The 23,779-nt window shown below is 48.5% G+C and overlaps 9 protein-coding genes across 9 annotated transcripts; 3 read left to right on the top strand and 6 right to left on the bottom strand.

The window, feature by feature from the left end:
• Window positions 1–389: 389 nt before the first annotated feature.
• On the bottom strand, window positions 390–1,511 carry BZA70DRAFT_278680 (uncharacterized protein). Its single transcript, XM_064912624.1, has one exon. It carries the CDS (start codon window positions 1,294–1,296, stop codon window positions 496–498), a length of 801 nt encoding a protein of 266 aa, XP_064767947.1. The 5' UTR covers window positions 1,297–1,511; the 3' UTR covers window positions 390–495.
• A 142-nt stretch (window positions 1,512–1,653) lies between these two features.
• Window positions 1,654–3,085, top strand: BZA70DRAFT_278679 (uncharacterized protein). The gene has a single exon (XM_064912623.1). The coding sequence runs from the start codon at window positions 1,685–1,687 to the stop codon at window positions 2,846–2,848; it is 1,164 nt and encodes a 387-aa protein (XP_064767946.1). The 5' UTR covers window positions 1,654–1,684; the 3' UTR covers window positions 2,849–3,085.
• A 232-nt stretch (window positions 3,086–3,317) lies between these two features.
• BZA70DRAFT_310788 (uncharacterized protein) lies at window positions 3,318–6,991 on the top strand. The gene is made up of 2 exons (XM_064914932.1): window positions 3,318–3,775; window positions 3,859–6,991. Exons 1-2 carry the CDS (start codon window positions 3,569–3,571, stop codon window positions 6,910–6,912), a joined length of 3,261 nt encoding a protein of 1,086 aa, XP_064767945.1. The 5' UTR covers window positions 3,318–3,568; the 3' UTR covers window positions 6,913–6,991.
• Window positions 6,992–7,722: 731 nt separating this feature from the next.
• On the bottom strand, window positions 7,723–9,434 carry BZA70DRAFT_289565 (general substrate transporter; the record flags this gene model as incomplete). The annotated part of the gene is made up of 3 exons (XM_064914122.1): window positions 7,723–9,059; window positions 9,132–9,222; window positions 9,288–9,434. The coding sequence occupies 3 exons, from the start codon at window positions 9,432–9,434 to the stop codon at window positions 7,723–7,725; spliced, it is 1,575 nt and encodes a 524-aa protein (XP_064767944.1).
• A 1,645-nt stretch (window positions 9,435–11,079) lies between these two features.
• On the top strand, window positions 11,080–13,802 carry BZA70DRAFT_310786 (glycosyl hydrolases family 31-domain-containing protein). Its single transcript, XM_064914931.1, has 2 exons — window positions 11,080–11,273; window positions 11,345–13,802. The coding sequence occupies exons 1-2, from the start codon at window positions 11,166–11,168 to the stop codon at window positions 13,682–13,684; spliced, it is 2,448 nt and encodes an 815-aa protein (XP_064767943.1). The 5' UTR covers window positions 11,080–11,165; the 3' UTR covers window positions 13,685–13,802.
• Window positions 13,803–14,115: 313 nt separating this feature from the next.
• On the bottom strand, window positions 14,116–15,873 carry BZA70DRAFT_166579 (uncharacterized protein). The gene is made up of 2 exons (XM_064909835.1): window positions 15,058–15,873; window positions 14,116–14,981 (listed from the first exon to the last, which is right to left on the bottom strand). The coding sequence occupies exons 1-2, from the start codon at window positions 15,537–15,539 to the stop codon at window positions 14,282–14,284; spliced, it is 1,182 nt and encodes a 393-aa protein (XP_064767942.1). The 5' UTR covers window positions 15,540–15,873; the 3' UTR covers window positions 14,116–14,281.
• A 3,491-nt stretch (window positions 15,874–19,364) lies between these two features.
• Window positions 19,365–21,031, bottom strand: BZA70DRAFT_166575 (uncharacterized protein). The gene is made up of 2 exons (XM_064909834.1): window positions 19,510–21,031; window positions 19,365–19,453 (listed from the first exon to the last, which is right to left on the bottom strand). Exon 1 carries the CDS (start codon window positions 20,548–20,550, stop codon window positions 19,726–19,728), a length of 825 nt encoding a protein of 274 aa, XP_064767941.1. The 5' UTR covers window positions 20,551–21,031; the 3' UTR covers window positions 19,365–19,453; window positions 19,510–19,725.
• Window positions 21,032–21,653: 622 nt separating this feature from the next.
• Window positions 21,654–22,012, bottom strand: BZA70DRAFT_278670 (uncharacterized protein). The gene has a single exon (XM_064912622.1). The coding sequence runs from the start codon at window positions 21,966–21,968 to the stop codon at window positions 21,738–21,740; it is 231 nt and encodes a 76-aa protein (XP_064767940.1). The 5' UTR covers window positions 21,969–22,012; the 3' UTR covers window positions 21,654–21,737.
• Window positions 22,013–22,616: 604 nt separating this feature from the next.
• Window positions 22,617–23,772, bottom strand: BZA70DRAFT_278667 (uncharacterized protein). Its single transcript, XM_064912621.1, has one exon. It carries the CDS (start codon window positions 23,542–23,544, stop codon window positions 23,044–23,046), a length of 501 nt encoding a protein of 166 aa, XP_064767939.1. The 5' UTR covers window positions 23,545–23,772; the 3' UTR covers window positions 22,617–23,043.
• Window positions 23,773–23,779: the final 7 nt, after the last annotated feature.

The following is a 23,779-nucleotide window of genomic DNA, read 5'->3' as shown; positions in this document are numbered from 1 at the left end:
CGCATACGCTGTCCAGATCTCGTCGCTGAACAAAGAGATTTCTATATTGAGGTTCATGCCTCATAGACATGAGAACTACACCATCTAATTTACAGATCATGATAAAAGAGTAGCACAGAAAGGCCTTGACTGAGTATATCCGGACGAGATACTGAAATCCGCAGCGAGCAGGATATCAGCTGTCGTCATTAGTTGCTCCCAAGTGATAGTCTCTCTCCATCTCCGTAGTAACCAAGAACTCACTAAAATCACTTGCATACAGACCCACTTCCAGCAACATCTTCTCGGTGCAGACCGAGACAATCTGGCCCAGCTGGTGCGAGTTCTCGGCGTGTTCTTCGAGATTTTAGGTTTCGCGTATGAACACATCTTATCAGATGATCAATCCCCACCGCAGAGATAACACCATCTGCATCTGTCTCACCGAGTTACTTGATCAAGAATAGGTTCAAATACGATCGCAAAAATTAAATTACTAATACTACTATACACAGTCTAGACCAAGAAGAAGGCCAGAGCTGCGAGCTGTCCGACTATCATTCCAGTGTCAATAATCTTGTACATCGCTCCCGCAACAGAAGACGAGGATGCTGCCTCAGATGAGGAAGCCGCGGACGAGGAGGTCACGGCAGACGAACTGGAGGCAGACTCCGAACCCGAGGAAGTAGGTGCGGCAGTGCTTGACGCTTTAGCGGCGGACTCTGCTGAGGTCAGAGATTCAAGAGCGGACGAGATAGAAGAGGAGGAAGACGAGTCGCTGTAGTCGGAGTAGCTGACATTGAAGCACGGAATAGTCTCGTTGAAAGTTGCGACGGAAACAAAAGTAACATCCGCGCAGGCATATTGAGTAGCATTGACCGAGTCATCAACAGCGGTGTAGCGGATCTCAAATGTAGCATTTTCACCGATAGTAACGGAGGAATTCTGATCCTCGATATAGTAGCACTTGTGTCCAGCCTCGAGCGAAGCAATCTCAGGCAAGATATCGGTGAACTGAGAGATTGAAGTCGGATTATCGCTACCGTAGTAAATGGCTATTTCTATATTCCAAGTCGAGTCTTGCATCACAAGCGCTATCGCACCATCTTCGAGCGGAAAATCAGTACGGTTGCGTGCGCCGGTGGCAGATCCGCAGGGTGAGGTGTTGTCATAATCGTCAGACCATTCGCGATCAGGAGGCCACAAGAAAGCCATGGGGCCCATTTCTTGAGCACCAGATTCGCCATGCTCTTGAGCTGATGAGAGATGAGCGAGAGCAAAGAGGGTCAGAGAAAGCGAAGGTAGAGAGATCAGCATTGTAACAAATCGGTGAACAGCGATGGGTAGTGATTGTGGATGTGGTGGAGCAGCGCACTGAAGTGACGCATCAGAGGCAGCTTAAGTAGATACTGCAGCTGCATGCTGCCAAGAGTTAACTACCCTCAGCCGATATGAGTATCATGCTACTGCAGCTACCAGTTCTGATCAATAAAAACAGGACACTATCATTGTTTAGTACGGACCAAAGATGGGGAACGGACTAAGACGCGGTCTGGACGTGCGGCTCAGACATTTTAGTAGGGTAATGGGGTTTCTTCTGCAGCCCCGCCGGCTCTACTAGGCCCTCCCAGCGCCCACATTAATTATTTACTGAGCTCTCCTGCTCCGCCGGCCCCGGTCGAGACCGCGTCCGGCCGCCGCAGTGATGATACATAAGTTTACTGAGCTACTGCTACTGTTTATACCCAGATGCTTCTGCCTGCTGCTCTCTCTGTCGTCGTCAACTCTCATGTGCTTGCAGAGCTTGCCGATGCTCGCAATGATGCCGCTCCCTCTTCTTCTGTCCGCTCTCGTCGCGCTCTCCTCGGCCGTCCACGCTGCGTCTGCGGCCACCGCAGTCATTGCCCTCAGCCCCTGGACGACAACATCTGACGGTCAAGTGCTCACAATCACACCTTCGGTCTACGCTGGCGTTACTGTCTCCCCCTCTCCGACACCGACTACCGCATCCTCGGCTTCCTCCAAATGGGTCTCTCTGGACTCTTCCGGCATACCATACGATACCACGGCCGTCGTATCTGGCACCATTACCCTCAATCCTTCCCCCACACCATCTGCTTCTGACGAGATATTCTATCAGACTGCTGCCCCTGTGCTCGGGTGCTGGGCTGAACGCCTGCCCACAACAGACGACGATCTTCCCGGTGTTCCATTCTGCACGCCGCACAATGCTTCCGAACTCGTTGTCGGAGAGACTTACTTTGTTACATGGGATCCCAGCTATTTTGGCGGCGGCCTAGATGATATTGTGAGCGTAAAGCTGCAAGGCAGAGCTCTCGGAAACCTGACATCTATCGATGATGATGACGACCTCATCTTTGAGACCGGCCAGATTACCAACGCCTACGGATTTTATCCTCTCACCATCCTCGAGAACTTCACCTCCGTCAACTACGAGGGCTACTTTTATCTCAATATCATACCGGTCGTTCCATCTGACTCAAACGCAACCCACACTGGCACCAAGTCCGGACCAATACTACGAGCAATCGACTCAGTTTCCGACGCGCTCTACTCTATCAGCCGTCTTCCTTCCGACAATGTCCAGGATGATGACAGCGGCAATAGCAGTTATCACTCTGGTCTGGAGCGCTCTGCCAAAATTGCTATCGGTGTGGTTGTGCCTCTAGCAGTGATATTTGTGATCTGCATACTAGTCTACATGATTCATTACAAGCATCGTGGTGCTAGGATTCGTGCAGTCTTTGGATCACGAGGATACGGTGTGCGAGAGTCTCGTGCTGATCGTGTAAAGTCTAACTTTGAGCTGGGCCACTTCAGTGATCGGCGAGAGACCACAGCACAGTAACCATTGCGATATCTTCATCTTTGTCATGTTTTGCTGAATGATTCTTTAGTTTTTTTCACTTCTCTTTGCTAGTTTGCTTCTGGTTGGGTTTTTATGATTTTTCGGAGTAGTGCTGTATGGTCGGAATAATATGAATAATATCTAATATTGATGAACATAAACGTAAACAGAAGTGTGCATCATCATGTTGCTTTATCGTGCATTGACGCAGCACGACAAAGTGCAGACACCTGATTTTTCTTATTTGGGCATCACAACAAACAGAGACAAACCCGACCATTTGACCCGCCTGAACAAAAAGCTGACATGTTTCTTAGTCATCGGTCTAGTCTAGGCTTGGCAAGAGCTCGGAAGAGGTTTCATTGGTCGCATGGATTCCGTCAAAGGTCTTACCTCGGCCTCTAGAGTGGACGAAATGTTGGAATAAGGGAATTAGGATATTTCTGCAGGTCTACAATAATAATAAGTCAAGCCGGGCATCTGATTATCTGATTGATAAAAAGAATAAACAGTTCGTCGGTGTGTTCTCCGCGGCGTTAGGCGCCATTCTGCAGGCTGGAGAAACTGCAAAACTAACTTCTAAACTCCGTCCAGCAACCCCCTTCCCCAAACTTTGCCTCCGTCCAGACGAGCACTCCAGGTCCACATCCACCGGCACGCACATTCGACGGAAGCAGCGATAGACAAACACTCGGAAACTATTCTATTATCAGGCATGAAATGAGTCGGCCAAAAAGTAATCTGTCCACCGACCCTCCGCCTCCTTCTGGCAATCCTTCCTCTCTCGCTGCCCTTCTCCACCCCGCCTCGCCGCCTCCGACCAACACACAGTCTTCTCCGGATGAGTCCACAACGGATAGCAAACCCGTCCGCAAGCGCAGGCGTCTGCCTGTTGTATGTGCGATCTGCCGTCAAAGAAAGCTCAAGGTATGCCTGCAGTCTCTTTCCAGCCGTGATTGATCTTTGCAATCTGCCGACGACGGTTCCGAGCTAACAAAATTTTCCTACAGTGTGATCGAAACCAGCCCTGCTCAGCTTGCGTCGTCCACAATACCGTCGCTCTATGCACCTATGTAGCTAGACCATGGGCAGCTGATCATATCGTTTACAAGCCAAAGAAACGATCTTCGACGGCAACCGCTTCACCGGGACTAGCTACTGAAACAGGTGCTCCTGGTTCTCAGACACAGGCCACTCTTCCTCCTATCGCCCCTAAGCCTCTCGGTTATATCTCTGCTCCTATCTCTATTCCTCCTCCGGCAGATGGCCTGTCTTCTCGAGGTATGCAGCCTGTGTTTGCCTCGCCAACGAGACCAAACTCATCGACGCTCACAGAAGTGGGAACAACCGCGCCCACCGTCGCGCCTCACCCTCCTCCTCTCTATTCCTCTGCACCCAATACAGTCCATGCTACGCCGGTTGTCCCTCTGTCTGACCCACGAGCTACGCCAGAATATACTCAGCTCCAAATGAGAATGGAACGCATGGAGAAAATGTTAAATCAGCTATCGCGCTCTGGCGTTGCTATCCCGGGAATGGACACCCTCATCAATGATTCTCAATCGCAACCACCGCAACAGCAGCCACAACTCCAACAGTCACAAGCACAAGCACAACCTCAGCAACCTCCACAGCAACAATTGCAGCAACAACAATTGCAGCAGCAACAGCTACAGCAGCAACTCCAGCAACAGCAACAGCAACAACAGCAGCACCAAGGGTCCGCGCCGGTGCCACTATCTGCTATGGATATGCGTGTACTGCTTCCGGAAATGAGCATCAAGAAAAATAGACTGATCTATTTCGGCCCTCTCTCAGGTGTGGCGGCGATTCGTGAGGATGAGTTCATAAAGGTGTTTCTTGACAAAGTCGACAAAGCCAAGAAGCTCATTTCCAGCAAGCAGCCAAACTTACCTGCAGCTGCAGCTCACAAAAAGAAGAAGACTATTCCTGCTAGTGGTCCTCAGAAAGGGCACACATCGCACGATACAGCGATCCAAAGTCTCACGTACATTCCCGATGATAAGAAGGCGTACGTGGATGAGATTTTCAACGTGCGTGCGGATCCGGTAGACCTCTTTCCAAGGCTTGAGCTGCGTCCGATTTGTGAATTTCTGATCGACAGGTTTTTCCAGTCTACAAATCTCATGTTTCCTGTCGTCAATCCCGCTGTTTTCCGATCTGATATGACAAAGTACTGGAAAGCAAAATCGCTAGCTATCCACGAACGCGACACTGAGGGAAAAAGGGATGCAAAGCCTTTCTGGATGTCTACGCGTAAGAACGACATGAGAGGTGCTGCTCTGTTTGCTGTGATGCTTCGCCTAGGTAGGCTTTGTCTTCCTCCAGAATGGAAGCCTTCTGACGCCGGCTTTGATGACTCACATGCTGTCCTATTTGGTCCGCGACTCCAGGCCTTTGTTTGGTCTTGTTTGAGAGAGACGAACTATATGGGCAAGCCCAATCTTCTCGTCGCACAGGTCTTGATCTGCATTCGTATCCATCAGATTGTCGCTCCGGAAGATGGTGATGGATCTGATGGCTCTGACGCTGCGGGATTCTTGGGTATGCTCTGCCAAGTCGGTATGAGTATGGGTCTTCATCGTGATCCCTCACAATTTCCCGGTATGCCTCATAATGTCGCAGATCTGTGGCGGATGTTGTGGTCGCAGATGGTGATTCTCGACACCTATCGGTCGCAGGACCTGACCCTTCCATTCTCCATCCCTTTGGAAATGTGTGATACTTCTCTCACCGCAATCAGGAACTTTAGCGACTCGGTGTCACAATATGAGCATATCTCTACGCCGTTTATTCATGCGCATATTGAGTGGGCTCTACTTGCGCGCGGTATCCTTGGCAGACTGATGCGTCCAGGATTTGTTCTCTCCTACGAAGAATTTGATCAGATGATGTCGAAAATGAACGATTTTGAAGAGTCATATCTCAGTTCATTCCAGTCTCTCATCTCCTTCATACAAGTTGACGCAGCAATGTCAGGTCCTCAGGATTCATACAATCTCATGCAGAAGTTCTTGATCCAGCTGCTGTTCCTACGTCTTCAGTTGTCTCTTCTGCGGTCGTTCGCGCCGAAGAACATAGAATCGGCGGAGCAATTCAGACGTGCTAGACTACGTTGTGCTCTCAAGATGCTTGATACAATGGCTACCTGTCTGAATCATACACGCTTGTTTAATGGCTTTGAATGGCTGCTTGTTCCATTCTCTCTCCGAAATTTCCTCTACCCCGTCGCACTCGTTTTGAATGGCATTCTCAAAGCTTACTATGCCAACCCGGCTGGAGCCGTGATCCCTCCGGTGCCTCCTGGGAGTTCAAAGGAGGACGATTCGAAAGACGAGAGATGGCTCTATCCGGATATGGCCTTCCAGTATGATGATCGCACTGTGTGTGATATTCATCGACTATATCAGGCTTTCGTGAAGACATACGCATGGATCAAAAAGCTCTCCAGTACCTATTACGGTGCGTATAAGCCGGGACTCGTTGTCCGTGTCTTGGTCGATTATGCTCGACACGAGGTTGTTGGGGGTGCTGAAAGGCTGCAACAGAAGATGCAGCAAGAAAAAGAAGTACTGCAGCAAAAGCTACAGCAACAGGAACAACATCAGCAACAGCAACAGCAACAGCAGCAGCAGCAATTGCAACAGCAACAGCAACAACAACAACAGCAGCAAATCCATAATTACATGACTTATGGTCACCAGCTTTCTCAAGCCTACTCGAATAATGATGCCGTACCATCATATGTCTCACAAGATTCACATGCTCAGCAGCAACATCAAGCGCAGACCTCACAAAATGTAGCGGCTGTTGATGATGCCCTTATGTTTGGCGACGATCTCGCCGCAAGTTTGGCGATGTTTGAATCAAATGATTATATGGGAGGTGCTTCTATTCAAGGGTGGGGTTTCGATAGTCGCGACGCTGGCGTTGCGGCCTCGCAGCCGGTGGATGCAAGTCAGGATGGCGATCAGCCTGGAATTGGACTTGAGTCGGAAAGGTTTCTTTATACAGGATTTGGTGCAGCAAACGCTTATGTGTAAATGCGGATGTAAATATTGTTATTTATCAGAATGGTGTTACGTTAAAGAATATTTAGACAATAGAATTAGACATTATGTCACCAAATGATCAAACGGCTTTCTTCATAACACTAAAAAATGCGAGAATAAATAATTGAGCTCGAGGCGTCGATTGCTACCTATATTGGTCATAATTAATTTTCTCTGTAGACTGACTGGTCATATGAATTGGGATTTCGCTCCATAGATATGTATATTGACAGTGTATATCGTCACGAGAAGGCCTGCGGGTATTGTTGTTATATTTGATGTTTCCTGTCAACGCTGCGTCGAGGCTCTGACCGAAAACTCAAATATATCAAATCCACGTTCAATGGCTTAACATACAGGTGCAGAGATTTTGAGCAAGAAGTTCCGCAGATAGAGAAAATCAATTAGAGTGATACGAGATCTAGTTGAATTGTTTAAAATTTGAACCTTTTGTCTGAGCAACCTGCTGTACACGCGATACAGGCAGCCTGAAGAATTGTTTACTCAAACCCTATCTAGCTAAGTTAGCCTGAAAGAATCATTATAACTGCGCTGACTCTGAGCTCAACTTTTGATATAACCATGCCAATCCTTGATAGGCAAACCGCGCCTCCTTATCAACAACTGCTGAAACTTCGATTTTAAAATACAGAATAACATATTATTAAGATAACTGATACAATCCTAACACTGACGCGACGATAACTCAAAAAACAAACAAGTTTAGCAACAGACACCTTAATACACAAACGTTATGACTCGTGCAAAGTATACTACCATTACTGAAAGAAAATAGCGAGCTCATTCACGGTGCTGCGCCTGAGCGCCATCGCGATGATCAACCTTTCCCATCTCCTCCAAGCCAAACTGACTGGTCACAACCTCTTCGCCAAAAATCTCATTGATCTCTTCGAGAGACTTGCCTTTGGTCTCTGGGAAGTAGAAGTAAACGATGATAGCGCCCACGCAGTTGAGAGCAATAAAGACACCATAGTACTTGAATCCGATATTGGCAAAACCGATAGGCGAGATCTGGTTGAAAATGATGTTGACGATGACATTGCAACAAACCGCAACAGCAGTGCCCTTTGCTCGAACTTCTTGATTCATAATCTCGGGAACATAGATGTAGTGAATAGAGTTATATCCGAGAGAGTAAATGGCTGTGAAAAGGAAGATAAAAGCAATAGCAAAGCCTTGTCCGACTTTGTTATCTGTCCCAGAGTAATTCGCAGTAAGAGCCATGACAATGGCGAGATCAGCAGCCATGGCAACACCGGTGATATATAATGCAGAACGGCGTCCAAATCGATCGACATAAGAAATACAGAGCATGTTAAATGCCGGGCCAACCATGCCGTAGAGGGACGCCAGGAGAGTAACTGTATGGCCGGTGATTCCTACTCCCTCGTAGATATCGGTCTGATAGTAGTTCACGACGTTGATACCAGAAAGCTGAGCAAAGACTTGAATAGCAATCGAAAGAAGCAAACGTTTCCGATTTGATGGCTTAGATAACAGATTTTTCATAGTGCCTGACTTTAGGACATGCTCATATCTGATTTGCTCTTTCATTTGCTCGAATTCATCGTCGAAGTAACGCTGGTATGCAGGATTTGCAAGATTGTTCTCTCCATGAAGTCTGCGGAGAATCGCATAAGCCTCCTCTGCACGGTCCTTCTCGAGAAGCCATCGAGGCGAGTAGGGAAGGAAGGGTAGACCACAGAGGAGGATTAAAGCAGGGACGCACTGGAACGCAAGCGGGAATCGCCATTGAAAAGAGGTATTAGAGTAGGAACATCCAAAGCCGATCCAATTCGCAGCAGCAAAGCCAAACCCCACAAATTGACCGTGAAGACCAGTGATGAGTCCACGCTTTGAAGTCGGAGCAATCTCAGAATTATAAACTGGGATCACCATATTCATGATACCAACAGCAAATCCGCCAATAATTCTGCCGGCAATCAGCATGCCAACCTTGACAGAGGCCGCTTGAATAATTCCCGCCACAACAGCCCAGCAGGCGGCAAACATTATGGTGCGTTTGCGGCCCCATTTGTCAGCGGCCCAGGCGGAGAAGAACACGCCAAAGAAGGCTCCACCAGAGAAGGTGGAGACGACGGCACCCTTAATGGAAGCTAAAAAATAAAACATACAAGTCAGAAACAGAGAACCTCCTCAGAGATTTGAGATAGTGTAGAAAAACATACAAGTAAAGGGTGCGAAATAGTCTTTGAACTGCTCATGCGAGATAGTAGTTGAGACGATACCCGAGTCAATACCGTATAGTAGAGATCCCACCTAAAGACGGTAAAAAGTCAGTTGAGCTGAACTGCATGATTAAACAGGTCTGAAGAATAACATACAACAACGAATGTACTACAGAACCAGGTGTACGCGTTTAACTTTTGAGCGTAAGGGCTTTGCAGAGGCACAGTGTTACTTTGTGGGTCGCGCGTGGAGAGGTCTGCGAGCTCGGTCTCAGATCGGTTGGAGGTGCTAGTCGGCTCCATGATGGCGTGTAGAGAGTTGGCTCGTAGTCCAGAACAAAGGAGGGAGTGACATCTGAGAAGGCGGGGGGACTAATGTTTATAAATGAGAGGTCTACGTAGTCTACAGTTACCGCTCTGAGAGTCAGCGGACAAGCGGGGCCCCCAGACTCCACCGGGAGTCTAACAAATAGAGTTTTATACTAGCTGCTTTTTCCCGGGCCTTTGTGCTCTCGTCACTGTACATTCCCTTACAGGATGCTAACTGTAAGATACTCTCTCCTTTATTATTATTACTGAAGAGTCATCATAAACACTATAATTGTTAAATAGACTCCCTCATTTGTACTTGAGATAACAGAACTGAAGTGGATGATGGTCAAGTGCGAACAAACCCCAGGCCAAAATAAAGTTTGCCAGGAACTCCTGCTTGAACGTGATTCCGGAAGCCAAAATGTGTGGGGCAACATTCTAATATCCGGCTCCTTTTTGGGAGTCTTTGCCGCTTGAGTTGAAGCACGCTTTTCAATACAGCTCATATTGTCTTATGTATGCTTTGAGGTGTCTATTAGATACATTAAAAGCTACCACGTGGATGAAACACAACTGGAGCAACTAGGTCTTGACGCGCAGTCACTTCTTTAATGGTCTGCTGACCCGATGACAGCCTATGATTCTAAAAGAACAGTTCCGACAGCTCTAGAAAGTTTGGTGCTGGTGTGGCATGATACCGTCGATAGCTATGCGGTTGATTGAGGTGCGGAGGACTGGACGTATGACGATTACACGCCACATGTATCCGACTCGGCCTGGTATGTTTTGCCTCTGCGATAATCTCAAATATATGCCGCTACGGGACGATCTCCCAGACGAGAACTAAAAAAACCATACACAGTCAGAATTAATTAACGTTGAAAGAGATGACGTTTTTACATAAAGCTTGACTTCGACAATAGTTGATTATATTCTTGCATAACGAGCTGAAATTCCTTGTTTGATATCGATTTTCACTAGAAGTTATCGACTACTACGCCGTCCTGGATAAAGTCAGCGGATAAATCCATGCGCGGGCCTGCTTCGGATGCCTGCAACCTCGGTCTAGGTGGCAGAGGCGTAGAGCTCTTCGGATAGATCTGGGCGGCTGGACTGCCGGCTCGCCCTCCTTCCCCACGCTAGAACAGCTGGGATTCGCTTAATTAGGAATCGATAGGCGCGGCTTTGCGGTTCAGGCACCGACCCCGCGTCCCCACCATCGACGTCATTCACTGTGCCGACACTCCCCTTTGCAGACACCACAAGACCACTGCAGCATTATAGACCAAAGCCGTGTTTGAACACTGTACTACGACTTATAATATCTGAACTGATTATACTGTCATTTACGAGAATTGATGGTAAGAACAGGTAAACATGACTCCAACAGCATGGCGGAACGTGTTCGGAGCTCGACCGAATTACGAGCGGACCATCATCCGCTCATGCTTCGAAGCTGTTTGATAAACATCATCTGATGAGCTGTGCTATTAGGCTAATCACACCAGGGCTCTGCTCTCGCTGAGGGGGCTGGGGGGAAGCTCATAATTAAAGTTTTCTTCACTACCCGTCCCCACAAGACATGTCTGGTAATGCTAGCCCATAAATCCTCTTTGGGACCGATTAGCCGCACCCTCCACGCGCACCCCACGCTTATAATAAAATGTATACCCCGCCTTCTCGCCCCTCCTAGAATCCCTTGAAGCACCACAAACACCAATCATGAAGATCTCTCATGGATGCTGGCATCCCGCCCCGGACACTATCATCGATTGGGCCGTCGAAGTTCTGAAGACTCGAGTCTCTGAAGATGAGCTCTACGCCGTGACTGTATGTCCGATATTCTGCTGTTGCAACTAGTATGAGCTGTTGCAGACTGCTAACCATATTCTTCCTCACAGTGCTCGAAGCCCATCAACTTTCGTGGTGATACTCTCAACAACCCCACTCTCTCGCATAGCATCACGTCTCCTGCAGATGATGTTCTCTATCTCTCGTCTACCCATTGGAAGTCTCAGACCTCGACAGCCCTCGGCCCTCATTTTGAACTCTTCCCTGACGGCAAGCCGGAATCAACTCAGCCTGTGAACGTATCTAAGACAGATGAGTCGGCCACGTTCTCCAAGGGCCCGCTGTCGGCAGAGCTTGACATCCGCTCAAAGTCATTCAACTTGGATTTCTACGCGAAGAGCGCAGATAAGAAGACTCTTCTCACCAAGCTCGGATGGCGGTCTGTCGGATACGTCAAGCAAGGAACGACTGCGGCTCACCCCAAGCTCAACTACACTGAGCCCAATCGTGGTAAACGATACGTCACTTATCAGCTGCAGTTGGGGGTTGGTGAGAAGATCTACGGACTCGGAGAGCGCTTCGGTCCGTTTGTCAAGAATGGACAGAGCATCGACATGTGGAATGATGACGGCGGTACGGGATCCGAGCTTACCTACAAAAACATTCCGTTTTTCATGTCCTCTAGAGGATACGGTATCTTCATCCCCTCCTCCTCGCTCATCTCATACGAAATCCAGTCGGAACGCACTACCCGTCTCAACATTGTGATTCCTGGAGAACAGTTGTCTATGTACCTCATCTATGGACCATCGCCAAAGTCGATTCTTGAAAAGTACACGATGCTTACTGGTCGTCCTGCTCTGCCTCCCAAGTGGACGTTTGGCTTGTGGCTGAGCACATCGTTCACTACTGAGTATGACGCAAAGACTGTAAAGGGATTTCTTGACGGCATGGATGAGCGTGATATCCCAGTCTCAGTCTTTCACTATGATTGCTTCTGGATGAAGGGATTTGAGTGGTGCGACTTTGAGTTTGACAAAGACTACTTCCCGGATGCTGCCAGTGATATCAAATCTCTCAAGGACCGTGGCATGCATGTTTGCGTATGGATCAACCCTTACATTGCGCAAGAGTCTTCGATCTTTGACGAGGGTGCTGCCAAGGGATACTTTGTGAAGCGCGGCGATGGAAGCGTTTGGCAGTACGACTTCTGGCAGGCTGGTATGGGATTCGTCGACTTTACGAATCCTGATGCGTGGAACTGGTACCAGGAGAAGCTTGCAAAACTTATTGACCTAGGCGTCGACTCTTTCAAGACCGACTTTGGCGAGCGAATTCCTACCGGCGACGCTGTCTATTTTGACGGATCTGATCCTGAGAAGATGCACAACTACTATCCGTTTCTGTACAACAAGGCCACGTTCGAGGTAGTAGAGCGAAAGCTTGGCAAGAATGAGGCGGCAGTATTTGCTCGGTCTGCGACTGCAGGTGTTCAGCGATTCCCTGTCCATTGGGGAGGTGATCCATACTCTACATTCGAGGCCATGGCTGAGACCCTTCGTGGTGGTCTTTCCTTGGCTCTCTCTGGATTTGGCTATTGGGCTCACGACATTGGCGGATTTGAAGGTAACCCGGATCCTGCTCTCTACAAACGCTGGATCGCCTTTGGACTCATGTCGTCACACTCGCGCCTTCATGGCAGTAACAGCTACCGTGTTCCGTGGCTCATTGACTCTACCGGCGAGGCAGATAAGGTGCTTGCTAAGTTTGTTAAGTTCAAGCACACAAACATGCCATATCTCTTTTCTCAGGCTCGTATTGCGCACCAGAAAGGAACTCCTATGCTGCGAGCCACATTCCTGGAATTTCCGGACGACCCTTCATCATGGACTGTTGACACACAGTATTTCTTGGGTTCGGAAATTCTTGTGGCGCCTGTTTTCACCGGCGAAGGCGAGGTGCAGTACTACATTCCTGAGACTGAAGGCAAGTGGTATGGTCTTTTTGACGGCAAGATGCGGTCGTCCGGGAAATTCGTCAACGAGGTTCACGACTTCTTCTCGATTCCTGCTTTGCTGCGACCTGCGGGAGCTATTGTTCGCGGTTCTGTCGACGACAAGGTGGACTATGACTGGGCCAGCAATTTCACTCTACTTGTCAACGCGTCCGGAAAGGTGGAGGGAAAGACTGTCAGTATTCCAGACTGGAAAAACACTGCCGGTGAAGACAAAGTAACGCTCCAGCTCACAATTACTGAGTCTGAGCTCGCAGTTGAGGTGGTCAGTCTTGGTGAGGATATTTTGGGTGCCTGGTCGCTGAAGATAGTTGCGGTGGATCAGACCGGAAAAGCTGCCGTCGACGGTGCCGAAATTGCAATTTCCAAAGAGTCTGACTGCGAGTTTGTTATTCCTGTATCAGCAGGTGCACGAAAAGTGACTGTGTCGTTCTAATTTGTTGCATAATTCCGACTGAAATCCAGAGGATCAGTTGACAGCATTCTTTTATTTACTTTGATTTGAGTACTATAGATTCATTTATTAACATAATATCACATAAATCGTTCTCTGCTTTCCAGCTACCTAATCTACACGTAAAATCACGACGGGAAGCATAAGGTGAAGATAGTTATTTCAAAATGTTAGTTACAGCTTTGATTATTTATATTCACAAACTTGGGACGGATGATATTGTTACATTGAGCGCCAAACTACCGTAGCTTAACGCACCTAGCATATACAGACATGAAGAAAACCATAGCCAAACTGATCTGAGAAAATCTCTGAATACACCGATTCTGTGAGCCAAACGCCATCTGAAAAATAGAATATACCGATCGAGACTGAGCACGTTCAGCCAAGTAATGAGTTGAACAGATTGATGACGTTCAGTTCTTCTCCGTTGTTTTTTCCTCCAATCCAGACGATGTTTCATATGTGAGCAAATAGTCCTGTGGATGGCTTCCTCTTGTAGACCACACCTTTCGGCGACGCACAAAACGAAATAAATAGTTGATGCAGGAATTATTGCGGGACCGCAACGGCAACCGGCTATGGAGCTGGAACTGGAGCTGGTGGGGGGTTATTATTTACAAGGGACCAATGATCCTTCTCGTTCTCCCAGTAATCATCAATCTCAAGGTCTCGTGCCATCTGCTTCCGCACGCTCTGACTCAGTCCAGCACTGTGACCTTCCATATTTCCGAGGCCGGGTTGGTGGTCGGCGGCCAGAACCCGAAGGTTGGTGTCTTTCTTTCCGTCCAGCTTCCACTCTGACATCATGGGGGGGATAACAGACCAGCCGTGTAGATCACCGTTCATGAAGAGATTTGCTATTGAGCGGTCGAGAGTGTCGGTGAGTTCTTTGTAAGAGAGATAATATAGCAGACGCTTGGCGCCCCGGTAGGTGACGGCAAACGCACTAAGGCCGACGGAGTTGTAGGTCGGCACGATCGAGCGCTTATTGTCCCAGGCATCTGTACTCCGCAGGAGTGGCTTCCAGCAAAAGTACTTGCCGGTGCAGCCGTTGTTGACAGTTTCGAGATCACCGCGGTAGGGGTCCTGGTATGTAACGTAGGCTTTATCTCTGGGCGGAGGGGCCAGGCGGATTTCAGAGCTAGCAAAATGGATCATGTCCCAGTCAAGACCGTAGGGAGCATGCTGCAGCTCGTAGGTTGAGTATGGACGGCGAAGTGGCGACATTCTGAGTGACTGTGCGAAGAAAGTGAGCTGGGATTTGATATTAATATCCCTATATAGCATGGCGTTAGTTTGATCTTAGATAGGGGCTTTCTGCTGGGCGAGAGTTGTATAATACACGGGCTTACCAGTCAATATCATCTTCGAAGATGAGAGCAGACTCTATTCGGTTTTCGACGATGTATCGGAAAATATCCATATGACTTCTCCAGCTACCGAGGTAGGCGTGGTACTTTTCTGTAAGGAGCTTGTCTAAGCCAGGACCGAACGGATAGGCGCGCTCATCGATGTCCTCAGTGCGCACGCCGTCGATAACTTTGGTGATTGTGATGTTTGTATGGTCCGCGATGAGAGTGACTGCATCTCTGCGATCGGTACGAGACGGAAGCGAGAGGAGGATGAGGGAGCCGAACCCAAGGGTGGAGTTTTGGATATCTGCTAAGGGGTCGTGACTGCTGGAAGACTGAAGAGAGGAAGAGGAGGCCTCGAATGAAACGCGGGAAGGACCTAGGAGTGGAAGGAAAAGCGATAAGGCGACAAGGACCGCGACGACGACAGAAACGAACGCTTTCCCGCGCTTTGGCAAAATCATGGTCGGGTAGACTGCCATATGGACGTGTGCTTTGGCAAAGGAAAGAGAAGAAGGAGAGAAGAGAGGAGGAAGGGGGTGAAGAGAAGAAGCATCGACACGCTCGTAGACGGTGGTTGGTTTGGTTTAAAAAGCAGATAACGTAACGTAATTCGAGGTTCCTTTTTTTCAAAACATCTGCCAAGGTTTAAGTCTGTATAGGGAAGCATCTAACGCGACGCGTCTGGAATCGGCAAACCGATGTCCGGTGAGTAGTGTGTATGCGGCATGGGGTTTTCTAGTGGCCTTTTATGAGACTATCTTCTTCCATCCCACCCGAGCAAACGGTATCCAGCCGTCGACTAGTCGAATGTTCCGAGCAGCTGGCAGGAGGATCTCAAAGTCTGGGGAGAGAAGGGACAGACATCTGAGACCAAACGTTGAGCCGCATCGGTTCACGCTAGGCTGGATGAGGCTAGAGCGTAGACGTCCCGTCCACGCGTCCTCTGAAGATGGGAGCTGAGCCGAGCTCAGGTGGTGCGCAGCGGCGGACGTGGAATAGTGATAGGTAGCAAACCTCCGAAGCATTCGCAAGGAGACGACGCCAAGCCGGACGATCGACTGATGGCCCATGAATCTGAGCAGACTTCGAAGTAATAAAGGAGCGTGGAGCTGGAGAATTCAAATAGAACAAACGGCATCTCGTCATTATTACCTAACAAATTCCCCGCAGAGAAGGCCAAGATGCATGCAGGGCCAATTTAGTGGTGTCTGTGGCCCCTTTCGCTCGCTCATTCCGATCGGGATCCTGAAGGATCGAAGCCAGCACGTGCGATGCCCTACAGAACCCCTATTCCACAAGCCATGCGCGTCCATTGTGAATTTTAACACGGAATAGAAAGATTTCTGTTTGCCACCCAGATGCCGTGCGCGTTCATCACGGCCTGCAATCACGACAGTCTTTCTATGTTCAATCTGTAGATTTCGGAACCGTGGTAGAGACAGACAGAACCGGAGTGACATGCGGCCGCCGACGAGCGAGCGCGAGAGCGAGAGCGACAGCCATCTCGTTCGGGCGACACTTCCCAATTTATACATTGTCATCCGGCATGTGGCACTGCTGCAAGCTCATTCATTGGTTGTCGATGCATTCGGGTTGGGATGCAGGCCGCGCCTTACAAAACGGACTGCCGAGAGGATACTAATACATAGATCCGCGTCCAGACTACTTTACGCATATTGAGTCGATCACCAACAGAACAAAATGAACTTGAAGTAAAGCGGCTGAATCTATCGAATATGTAAAAATAACACCTTGCTCGCCTTCATCTAATAGTGAGAGGTTATGCGTTCAGGACCGATGACGAGGCCAAGACAGAGCTGTGAAGAATTGCCCCATTATTCGTCTTAGTGGCTTTGATGACTAAACGAAAGTCTGTTCCTGAAGACTCATAGCCTCTGCCGAACCCCAACCGTTTGCTACAACTCTTAAACGGTACGCACTCTCGAGACCCGTCCACGCTAGAGCCTGGCTTGCATGCAGTTCAGGGTTTTGTGTACCATTGTTTAAACGTCACAAAGACCTCCACCTGTTCTCACTACAATGCCGACCTCGACTGCTGAACAACGCGCCATGGCAATCACAAACCGACTCTCTCTTCGCATTCTCCCCTACCTCTCACTGCCTTCTCATCTCAGCAAGAACTTTTACCTTGCCCCTACCACCAACAATGATTATCGGTACGAAGAAAGTCCACCCTTCTCTTGCATCGCAACTTGCTGCAGCGTTCCCGAGCACGATAGCCGACAGAATCATCCGACGCACACGCACTCGCTCATCTTGTCGCAAACCAACTGCGAGAGGCAACGGCATCGACCACTCTCATATTGACAAGGCGAGCGTGCTCCTTTTCTCTCGCCTTCCCGACGCTCATAAATACGATGCGCTCAAACGCGGCATACGACAATTCCGCCTCGTACCGGCGAAGCGAAGAATAAGGATCAACTAGGCGACGAATCCACCGCTAGAATTGAGTCCGGGTCTCTGCTTTGACTGCATATGATCGTGATTTAGAGTTATAAAGATCTCCAATCGGTGGTCATCAAGGCTTCACTATATATTAGCCAACGTACGTATAATGCTCTTCTGATCCCATGTTCTTCTCTCAAGCTCTTACTTTACTTCGACTACTGCTCAGGCTGATACCCCAACATCACATTGGAAAAGTGGTTTACATTTCTTGTATATCTGTCTTGACGTTGTACAAAATAGCCTTGCTGAAGTCGTCTCATTGAACTGCACGTCGGTATCTGCCTAAAGATGTAACATTACTGTCTGTCTACTCCCTCTTCCCTGCTGTATCGTCATCACTGAATGTTGAATCATTGGCCTCTGCACTGTTCGGGATCGGAATGCCTTCGATCTTTTTTTGCGAGACAAGGCTTGTTTATATCTCGCCGAAGATCAAAGATAGTACAGAATCGCGCGAAGTAAATCGTCGTTCACCGGGCTTTGTCGCTTGATTGTCGCGTGTGTAATAGCTCGTGTCGTATATCAGAATGAGTTCATGGCCATCCATCCTTTGAGTCTCTGTTTTTTGGTTTTGGTTTTGGTTTTTGTCTTTGCCTTTTGTTTTTGTCTTTATTCCGAATATATTGAGTCATCAGATCTCATCTTTATGCCATTTGATGCCTAGTGACTCCCTTCACCATAGTTTTTCGGAGGCCAAGTAGCCGTGTAATGAGTTCCTACTACCGCGATCCAACGAGCGCTGTCCCACTGTCCAGAAGACCAAAGGCGCCGAAAATGATACAAATAATGACTAGTGAAAATGAAGCAGCTGCGGTAGTTATTGGGAACGCTATAAGCCAAAACCCAGTATCCGAGACTTTCACTTCAACTTTCTCTTGCTTAACAAACAGCTCAAACAACTCGAAGTACCAGCGCATGCATCCCTACTCACTCTTCCTCTTCCTCATTCATTAGCCGCTTCCCAGATATGACATGTAAACTGAGCCATAGTAGTATTCTTTGAGAACTGCTGCATAATCTCTCTAGTCTTTTCATTCTCAAAAGCCTCAAACGCTTCAGAACTGAACTGAGAAGAGCTGACCGTCCCATTTTGTTTCTCAAATTCAATTTTTTTCGCTGATAGAAATTCGTTCCAATAAAAATCACGATAGAGACAGGTAAACATCCTTACTCTTTCAAATCTACCCCAAATGCCTCTGCCGTGATTAATCTGACGACCACTGAATGGACTGAAAGGCTCAGTAGCTTTCTCAAACCCGGACGCAGATTGTGCTAGAAAAGCGAGCCATCCGACGACAATTGGACCACAGTCATTCGAGTCACAGCTTTGAATTGGAGTTGGAACTGACCAATATAGAACGGTGGGTAAAAACTGATCTTCGTATTTCGCCGCAACAGCAGGCGCGAGCGTATTTAGGCGCACGACGAGATTCTCAATCGTTTTGCACGTATGAGTTTGAGTCATGGGTTTTTTACTCTGCCAGAGATCTCACGTCGGGTCGATGACTGCCACTTGATAGCATAGCTTGGCTCGATTCGCATTGTGCGAATTCAATCGTACGACGAAGAGAGTGATAGCACTCGCACTTTAAGAGAGACAAAATCTTTTGTTAGTGACAGGGACAATTTCAGACAAGAACATAAAACTCACTGCCAGACTGGGATTACGACCGTGCCACCTTTGGTTGATAATAGGTTCACAACGTCTGCCGATTTGTAACTAGCTGCAGTAGCGATGAAGTTGCAATCTCTTAGATTATCAGTAGTGGTGACGTCGGTGACAAAGATACGATCGCCAACACCCTGGTCAGCTAGCCGTTGACGAACCACATAAGCAATATAGTAGTCCGTAGCGTCTGAAGAGGTAATACAGTTTGTGGCTAAGGTCAGGTTGTACAGTTCGTCGATACTTTTGCCGGCGTAGCTAGTATGTTGGTTAGTATGATAGTATCTGACAAGTGAGTACATAGCACAACTCACAATCCAGTTATTTTCTGCGGAACGGGTTCGTCTTTGTAGAGACGAAGAGTCTCATGCTGAACTTGTACAAATAACGCGTTCGCGATGTCCGGATAGGTTTGTCTTAGAAAGAATGCCCCCCAGTAGTCAGGTGCAGACCTATGTTGACTAGTAGATTCAGGTAAAGCCAAGTATATTTTCCGAAACAAAGCTGCGCATTTTAGCCCATCAATAAGACTATGACAATCCAAACGCGGATCGACCGCAATCATTTTTTTTTAACTTCCTATCTGGTTTAAGTATTATTTCCAGAGAATCGATCAGATCCGTGCAAAGCTGATCAAAGTCAGGGTCAGTCGTGAGAGCTAAGACATACGGCAATGCGACGGGTTCCTCGTCACCAAACCCGGAAAAATCACCAGTGACGATGGCCTTCGCTGCCAACACGTCTGCAGACAAAGCTAATGATTTCCCGTCACATGCCCAGCTCCTCTTAAATGCGGACAATTCAGTCAGGTGGCCACTCGTCGTTTCAACTAAATATAAAAACTCAAGCTGCAATCCCGAGCCAAGTGGTTTTTTCGAGATAGGTGGATTTTTAGTCTTTGAGTTCAGAGACCTTCTAGTCTTGAGTGTGAGACCCGCGTTACCAAGGCGCTGGGGAGTTGCAGAAGCGAGGCTTGGAGGTTTGGTTGAACGAATCACCTGAGATTGGACAGGTGCGACTTGAGACAGACTTGGATCCCTGTTGCCATCGTCCGGATCATCATCCAAAGAACTCTTGTAGATAGCAGGATCTTGAACCGGATGATGATTACCGTTCTTGACTGTGGTGGCACTCGTCATCTCGTCGGCGTTCTGGATGACGGGCTCAGTAGACCTCGTTCTGTCGTCGGGCGAGTCATTGGGAGTTATCTCAAACCACGGAACGATTTCCTCATCATAAAGGTCAGCATCGTCAGGCTCGGAAATCTCCGATTTGTCTCCTTCTGACAAAACCTCATACGCCGCACTGTTGGCATGGATGCGGGGCGAGTTAACGAGTGATTCGTCGTCAGTCATGGCTGCTGCTGCGATATCAAGAGAAAGCTGTGATCGCAGTCTCTTTGGAGAGGATAGTTCGGTTGTCAGCGTTGGAAGTCCGTCAATATCCAAACTGCCACGCTTGAGAGAAGGCTGCGGAGAGCAGTCAGAACGGGCAAGAAGACTGGTGACCAAGTTCAGCTGATTTCTGAATAGCGTAATTCTGTTTTGGAATTAGTACACTGTTGGAGCACACTTGGCCCTCACTAGAATTGCATAACTGCGCAGCGGCTTTTGCTACTCCCCCCGGCATGAAGGAGGAGGAGTGTAGAAACGAAGAGGGTAAGAGGAGGAGTAGGCAAGGAGGCCAATTCAGCGTCGACGTCGATGGAGCGTGAGGTGAGCTGAAGAGGAGGTGCGGCGTGAGGTGAGGTGAGGAGGAGGAGGAGGAGGAGTGTGGAGGTCAAGAAACAGAACGTTTATTGACGGGCTTGACACACTCTCGGAGACTGGCTTTGTGTAGCGGTTTGTGTAGTGCCCATAGAAATCTGGACTCAGCAGGTGGGAATGACAGTTTATCTAAAGAGAGTTTATCTAAAGTAAAGTCCGGGAACTTAGTAGTAGTTAGTGAAAGACTCGGCTGAGACTCGGTTGAGGAGCGTAAAGTTAGACGCGCCTGACACGTCTAAGAAACTTGACCGAACAAAAGCGAGGAAGCATGAAGAGGAGGAGTTTGACAGGCTTGGAAGCGCGGGAATAGGACCGAAAGTAAGGAGAGAAAGTGTCAACGCACTCGGTAAGAGTAAGGGCAGAAATCATATAAATATAACAACAAAGGCGCGACTTATAACTCGCAACAGAGCAGAACAGAGCCAGCGTTGGGTAGGTGGAAGAACAGATGACAAGAAAAAGAACAAAGGCGCGACAAACAAGTGAAGAAAGACGAAGCGCAAAGAAGAAACTAAACTAACAGACAAGAGTCGTGCCTATATAGAATCGCCATGATGATGGTGAATAGACGAATGACTGCAAGATCGACTTCCGACTGCAAGCAGAGCAGAACTACTAATTCAAGATCAAGTGATTCTGAAGAATTCGCGGGCCGGCGAGATCGAGCGCCGATCAGCGCGAGTTTTCAAATCTCTCAGTCGGTACGCATTCATGGACAGATTAAGAAGGAATTATGGAGGAGCACAAACTCAGACAGAAAAACCTGAAGACAGGCACTACACACGTGAGTGCACGGGCAGATAGCAAGTGACGAAAGTGGAGGGGGTCAAGGACGCGCAAATGTAGCGGTAAGGTATCGTGCTCAAAGGGCATTGCTGAGTACCATGTAGTAAGCGCAGTAAGAAGTTGAAGAGATCACACGCACGTTTTGGAAGGGTGGTGCTGGTGGGTAGCGTTAGTGTCAGCGTCGAGGAAGAGAAACTCTGAGCCAAAAAAGCGACGCACATCAAGAAATACCCAAAGAAGAAGACCACGGATACAGAACATAATCGAAAGAAAACAAAGCAGCGCAGTTAGTTGTTGAGGCACTTTATTGAAGAGTGTGCAGGGTTCTACGCGTCGCACTTGAGTTAGAGGTTGTTAGAAAGCGCGTCGCACGAGGACTCGATTTGTTAAATCGGTTTGTTAAATCAGCATTTAAGGGAACTGGTTAGGGAACCGGGGAGGAACGTTTAAGTGAGTGAGGCCAGGAAGCGTAAGGGTTGAGACAAGGAAGGGCAGTGTAAGCGTCTGGTCTTGGACAAAGTGTGAGGTGTGTAGAAAGAGAAGTAGCCAACCATCAGCGACGAGAGCAAAGAGCAAGAAAAGCAAGCAGGAAACCCCGAAGAGAATGAGGAGTAAAGAAAAACAAGAACAGCGCCTCAAGAGCGTAAGCGTTCAGCAGATGAGTGTATAGTCAGAGCACATGAACGTTGAACAGTTCACGAAAGGACCAAGTAGTCGGCATAGGTACAGGCCGAAGCGTCTGGGAGAGCTTCAAGCGAAGGCAGGTTTCTGTAAAGGCATAGAAAGCAGCAAGGCAAGCGTGCCTACGCTACTGGGGAATATATTATCATTATAATTATTATTATTCAAAACACGACAAGGAAGTGAGAGGGAATTGTATCTAGGGGACAGTGAAAACAGAAACAGACTCAATTCCAACGCAGCTGTAGTGCAGGGGGAAGCGTATGGGCGACTGTGGTGATGATGATGATGATCAGCAGCTCGAGGCGATTTGAGAGGAAGCGTAGGCAAGAGTCAGGAGAGGTGGCGTTAGTATTGGGTAAATACAAGAGCAATGAGCGAGACCCAGAAGAAAAGGTAAAGGAGCAACAAAAACAAACAATATTCTCCTGGGATGGTATGTTGAAGAAGCGTGAGAGAGGTCAAAGGAGAGAGGCCAAAGGAGAGAGGTCAAAGAAGGGAAGCGAAAGATCGAAGGGCAAAGAAAGCGGGATAGTCCAGGTGAAGGTAGTTGAGAGCGCGATCAGGAGGACTCAGCTGGGAATGTGTGGATGGAATCAGTGATGCGAGCTTTGACTAACAACAGCAGCATAGGTGTAGGGAAATGGAAGCGTAAGAATCAAGAACAGGGAGAGTGAGAGGAGGCGAAGGCGCGTCAGGGTGGAGGAAGCATAAAGGCGAGTGAGTCGAGGCGGGGGTGGAAGCGTAGGCGTAGGCGTGAAGCATGAGGACGGAGACGAGTATTGGGTAAGCGCAAGAGCGGAACAAAGACAAAGGCAGATGACCAAGTTCAGTCCCGTGAGGTTGCACTCTCGACGGTGAGGTGGGGTTTGTGAGAGCAAGCGCGACAGGAGCAAGCGAGGGACAAGGGAGCGGTAGCTTGGGAAGAGACAGGGTCGGCAATGAAGTGATCGAGGAACGCAAAGGCGGGTCGTGCCGAGGTTGTTGGTAAGGACAAGGAAGAAGCGTGCGAGCGAGGGACCAGGAAGGAAGTGAGAAAAGCAGTGTTCGGCGTCGAAGTCGAAGAAGCACAGACGTAGATGGGAGTGTAAGGAGGAGACCGGGAAGGTGTGGCATAAGCGCAAGAGTAGGACAGAGTGCAAGGCGGCGGGTGTGTTGAGTCCTGTAAGGTTGCACTCTTTTCAAAGGAGGCGCGGAAAGCGTGAGAGCGCGAAGGAGAGGGAGAGGGAGAGTGAGAGAATGAGAGGGGGAGAAAAGCGGGTGAACGTGGAGGAAGTGTAAAGGCAGCAGGTGAGAAAGATAAAGAAAAGCGTGGGGAAGTAGGAAATAAAGAGGAGGCCGCAATGCTGAA

This window comes from Myxozyma melibiosi (genome assembly GCF_037950935.1).
Source record: "Myxozyma melibiosi strain Phaff 52-87 chromosome Unknown BZA70scaffold_6, whole genome shotgun sequence".
NCBI lineage: Eukaryota > Fungi > Ascomycota > Lipomycetes > Lipomycetales > Lipomycetaceae > Myxozyma > Myxozyma melibiosi.
This window is presented reverse-complemented; position numbering and strand designations above follow the sequence as displayed.

Bases quoted from the DNA above. Each gene is read 5' to 3' on its own strand.
- BZA70DRAFT_278680 (XM_064912624.1), bottom strand. From the start codon at position 1,296: ATGCTGATCTCTCTACCTTCGCTTTCTCTGACCCTCTTTGCTCTCGCT.
- BZA70DRAFT_278679 (XM_064912623.1), top strand. From the start codon at position 1,685: ATGATACATAAGTTTACTGAGCTACTGCTACTGTTTATACCCAGATGC.
- BZA70DRAFT_310788 (XM_064914932.1), top strand. From the start codon at position 3,569: ATGAGTCGGCCAAAAAGTAATCTGTCCACCGACCCTCCGCCTCCTTCT. The intron at 3,776-3,858 runs GTATGCCTGCAG...ATTTTCCTACAG, and splicing joins GCCGTCAAAGAAAGCTCAAG to TGTGATCGAAACCAGCCCTG.
- BZA70DRAFT_310786 (XM_064914931.1), top strand. From the start codon at position 11,166: ATGAAGATCTCTCATGGATGCTGGCATCCCGCCCCGGACACTATCATC. The intron at 11,274-11,344 runs GTATGTCCGATA...TCTTCCTCACAG, and splicing joins ATGAGCTCTACGCCGTGACT to TGCTCGAAGCCCATCAACTT.
- BZA70DRAFT_166579 (XM_064909835.1), bottom strand. From the start codon at position 15,539: ATGGCAGTCTACCCGACCATGATTTTGCCAAAGCGCGGGAAAGCGTTC. The intron at 14,982-15,057 runs GTAAGCCCGTGT...CATGCTATATAG, and splicing joins TTCGAAGATGATATTGACTG to GGATATTAATATCAAATCCC.
- BZA70DRAFT_166575 (XM_064909834.1), bottom strand. From the start codon at position 20,550: ATGACTGACGACGAATCACTCGTTAACTCGCCCCGCATCCATGCCAAC.
- BZA70DRAFT_278670 (XM_064912622.1), bottom strand. From the start codon at position 21,968: ATGTGCGTCGCTTTTTTGGCTCAGAGTTTCTCTTCCTCGACGCTGACA.
- BZA70DRAFT_278667 (XM_064912621.1), bottom strand. From the start codon at position 23,544: ATGCCACACCTTCCCGGTCTCCTCCTTACACTCCCATCTACGTCTGTG.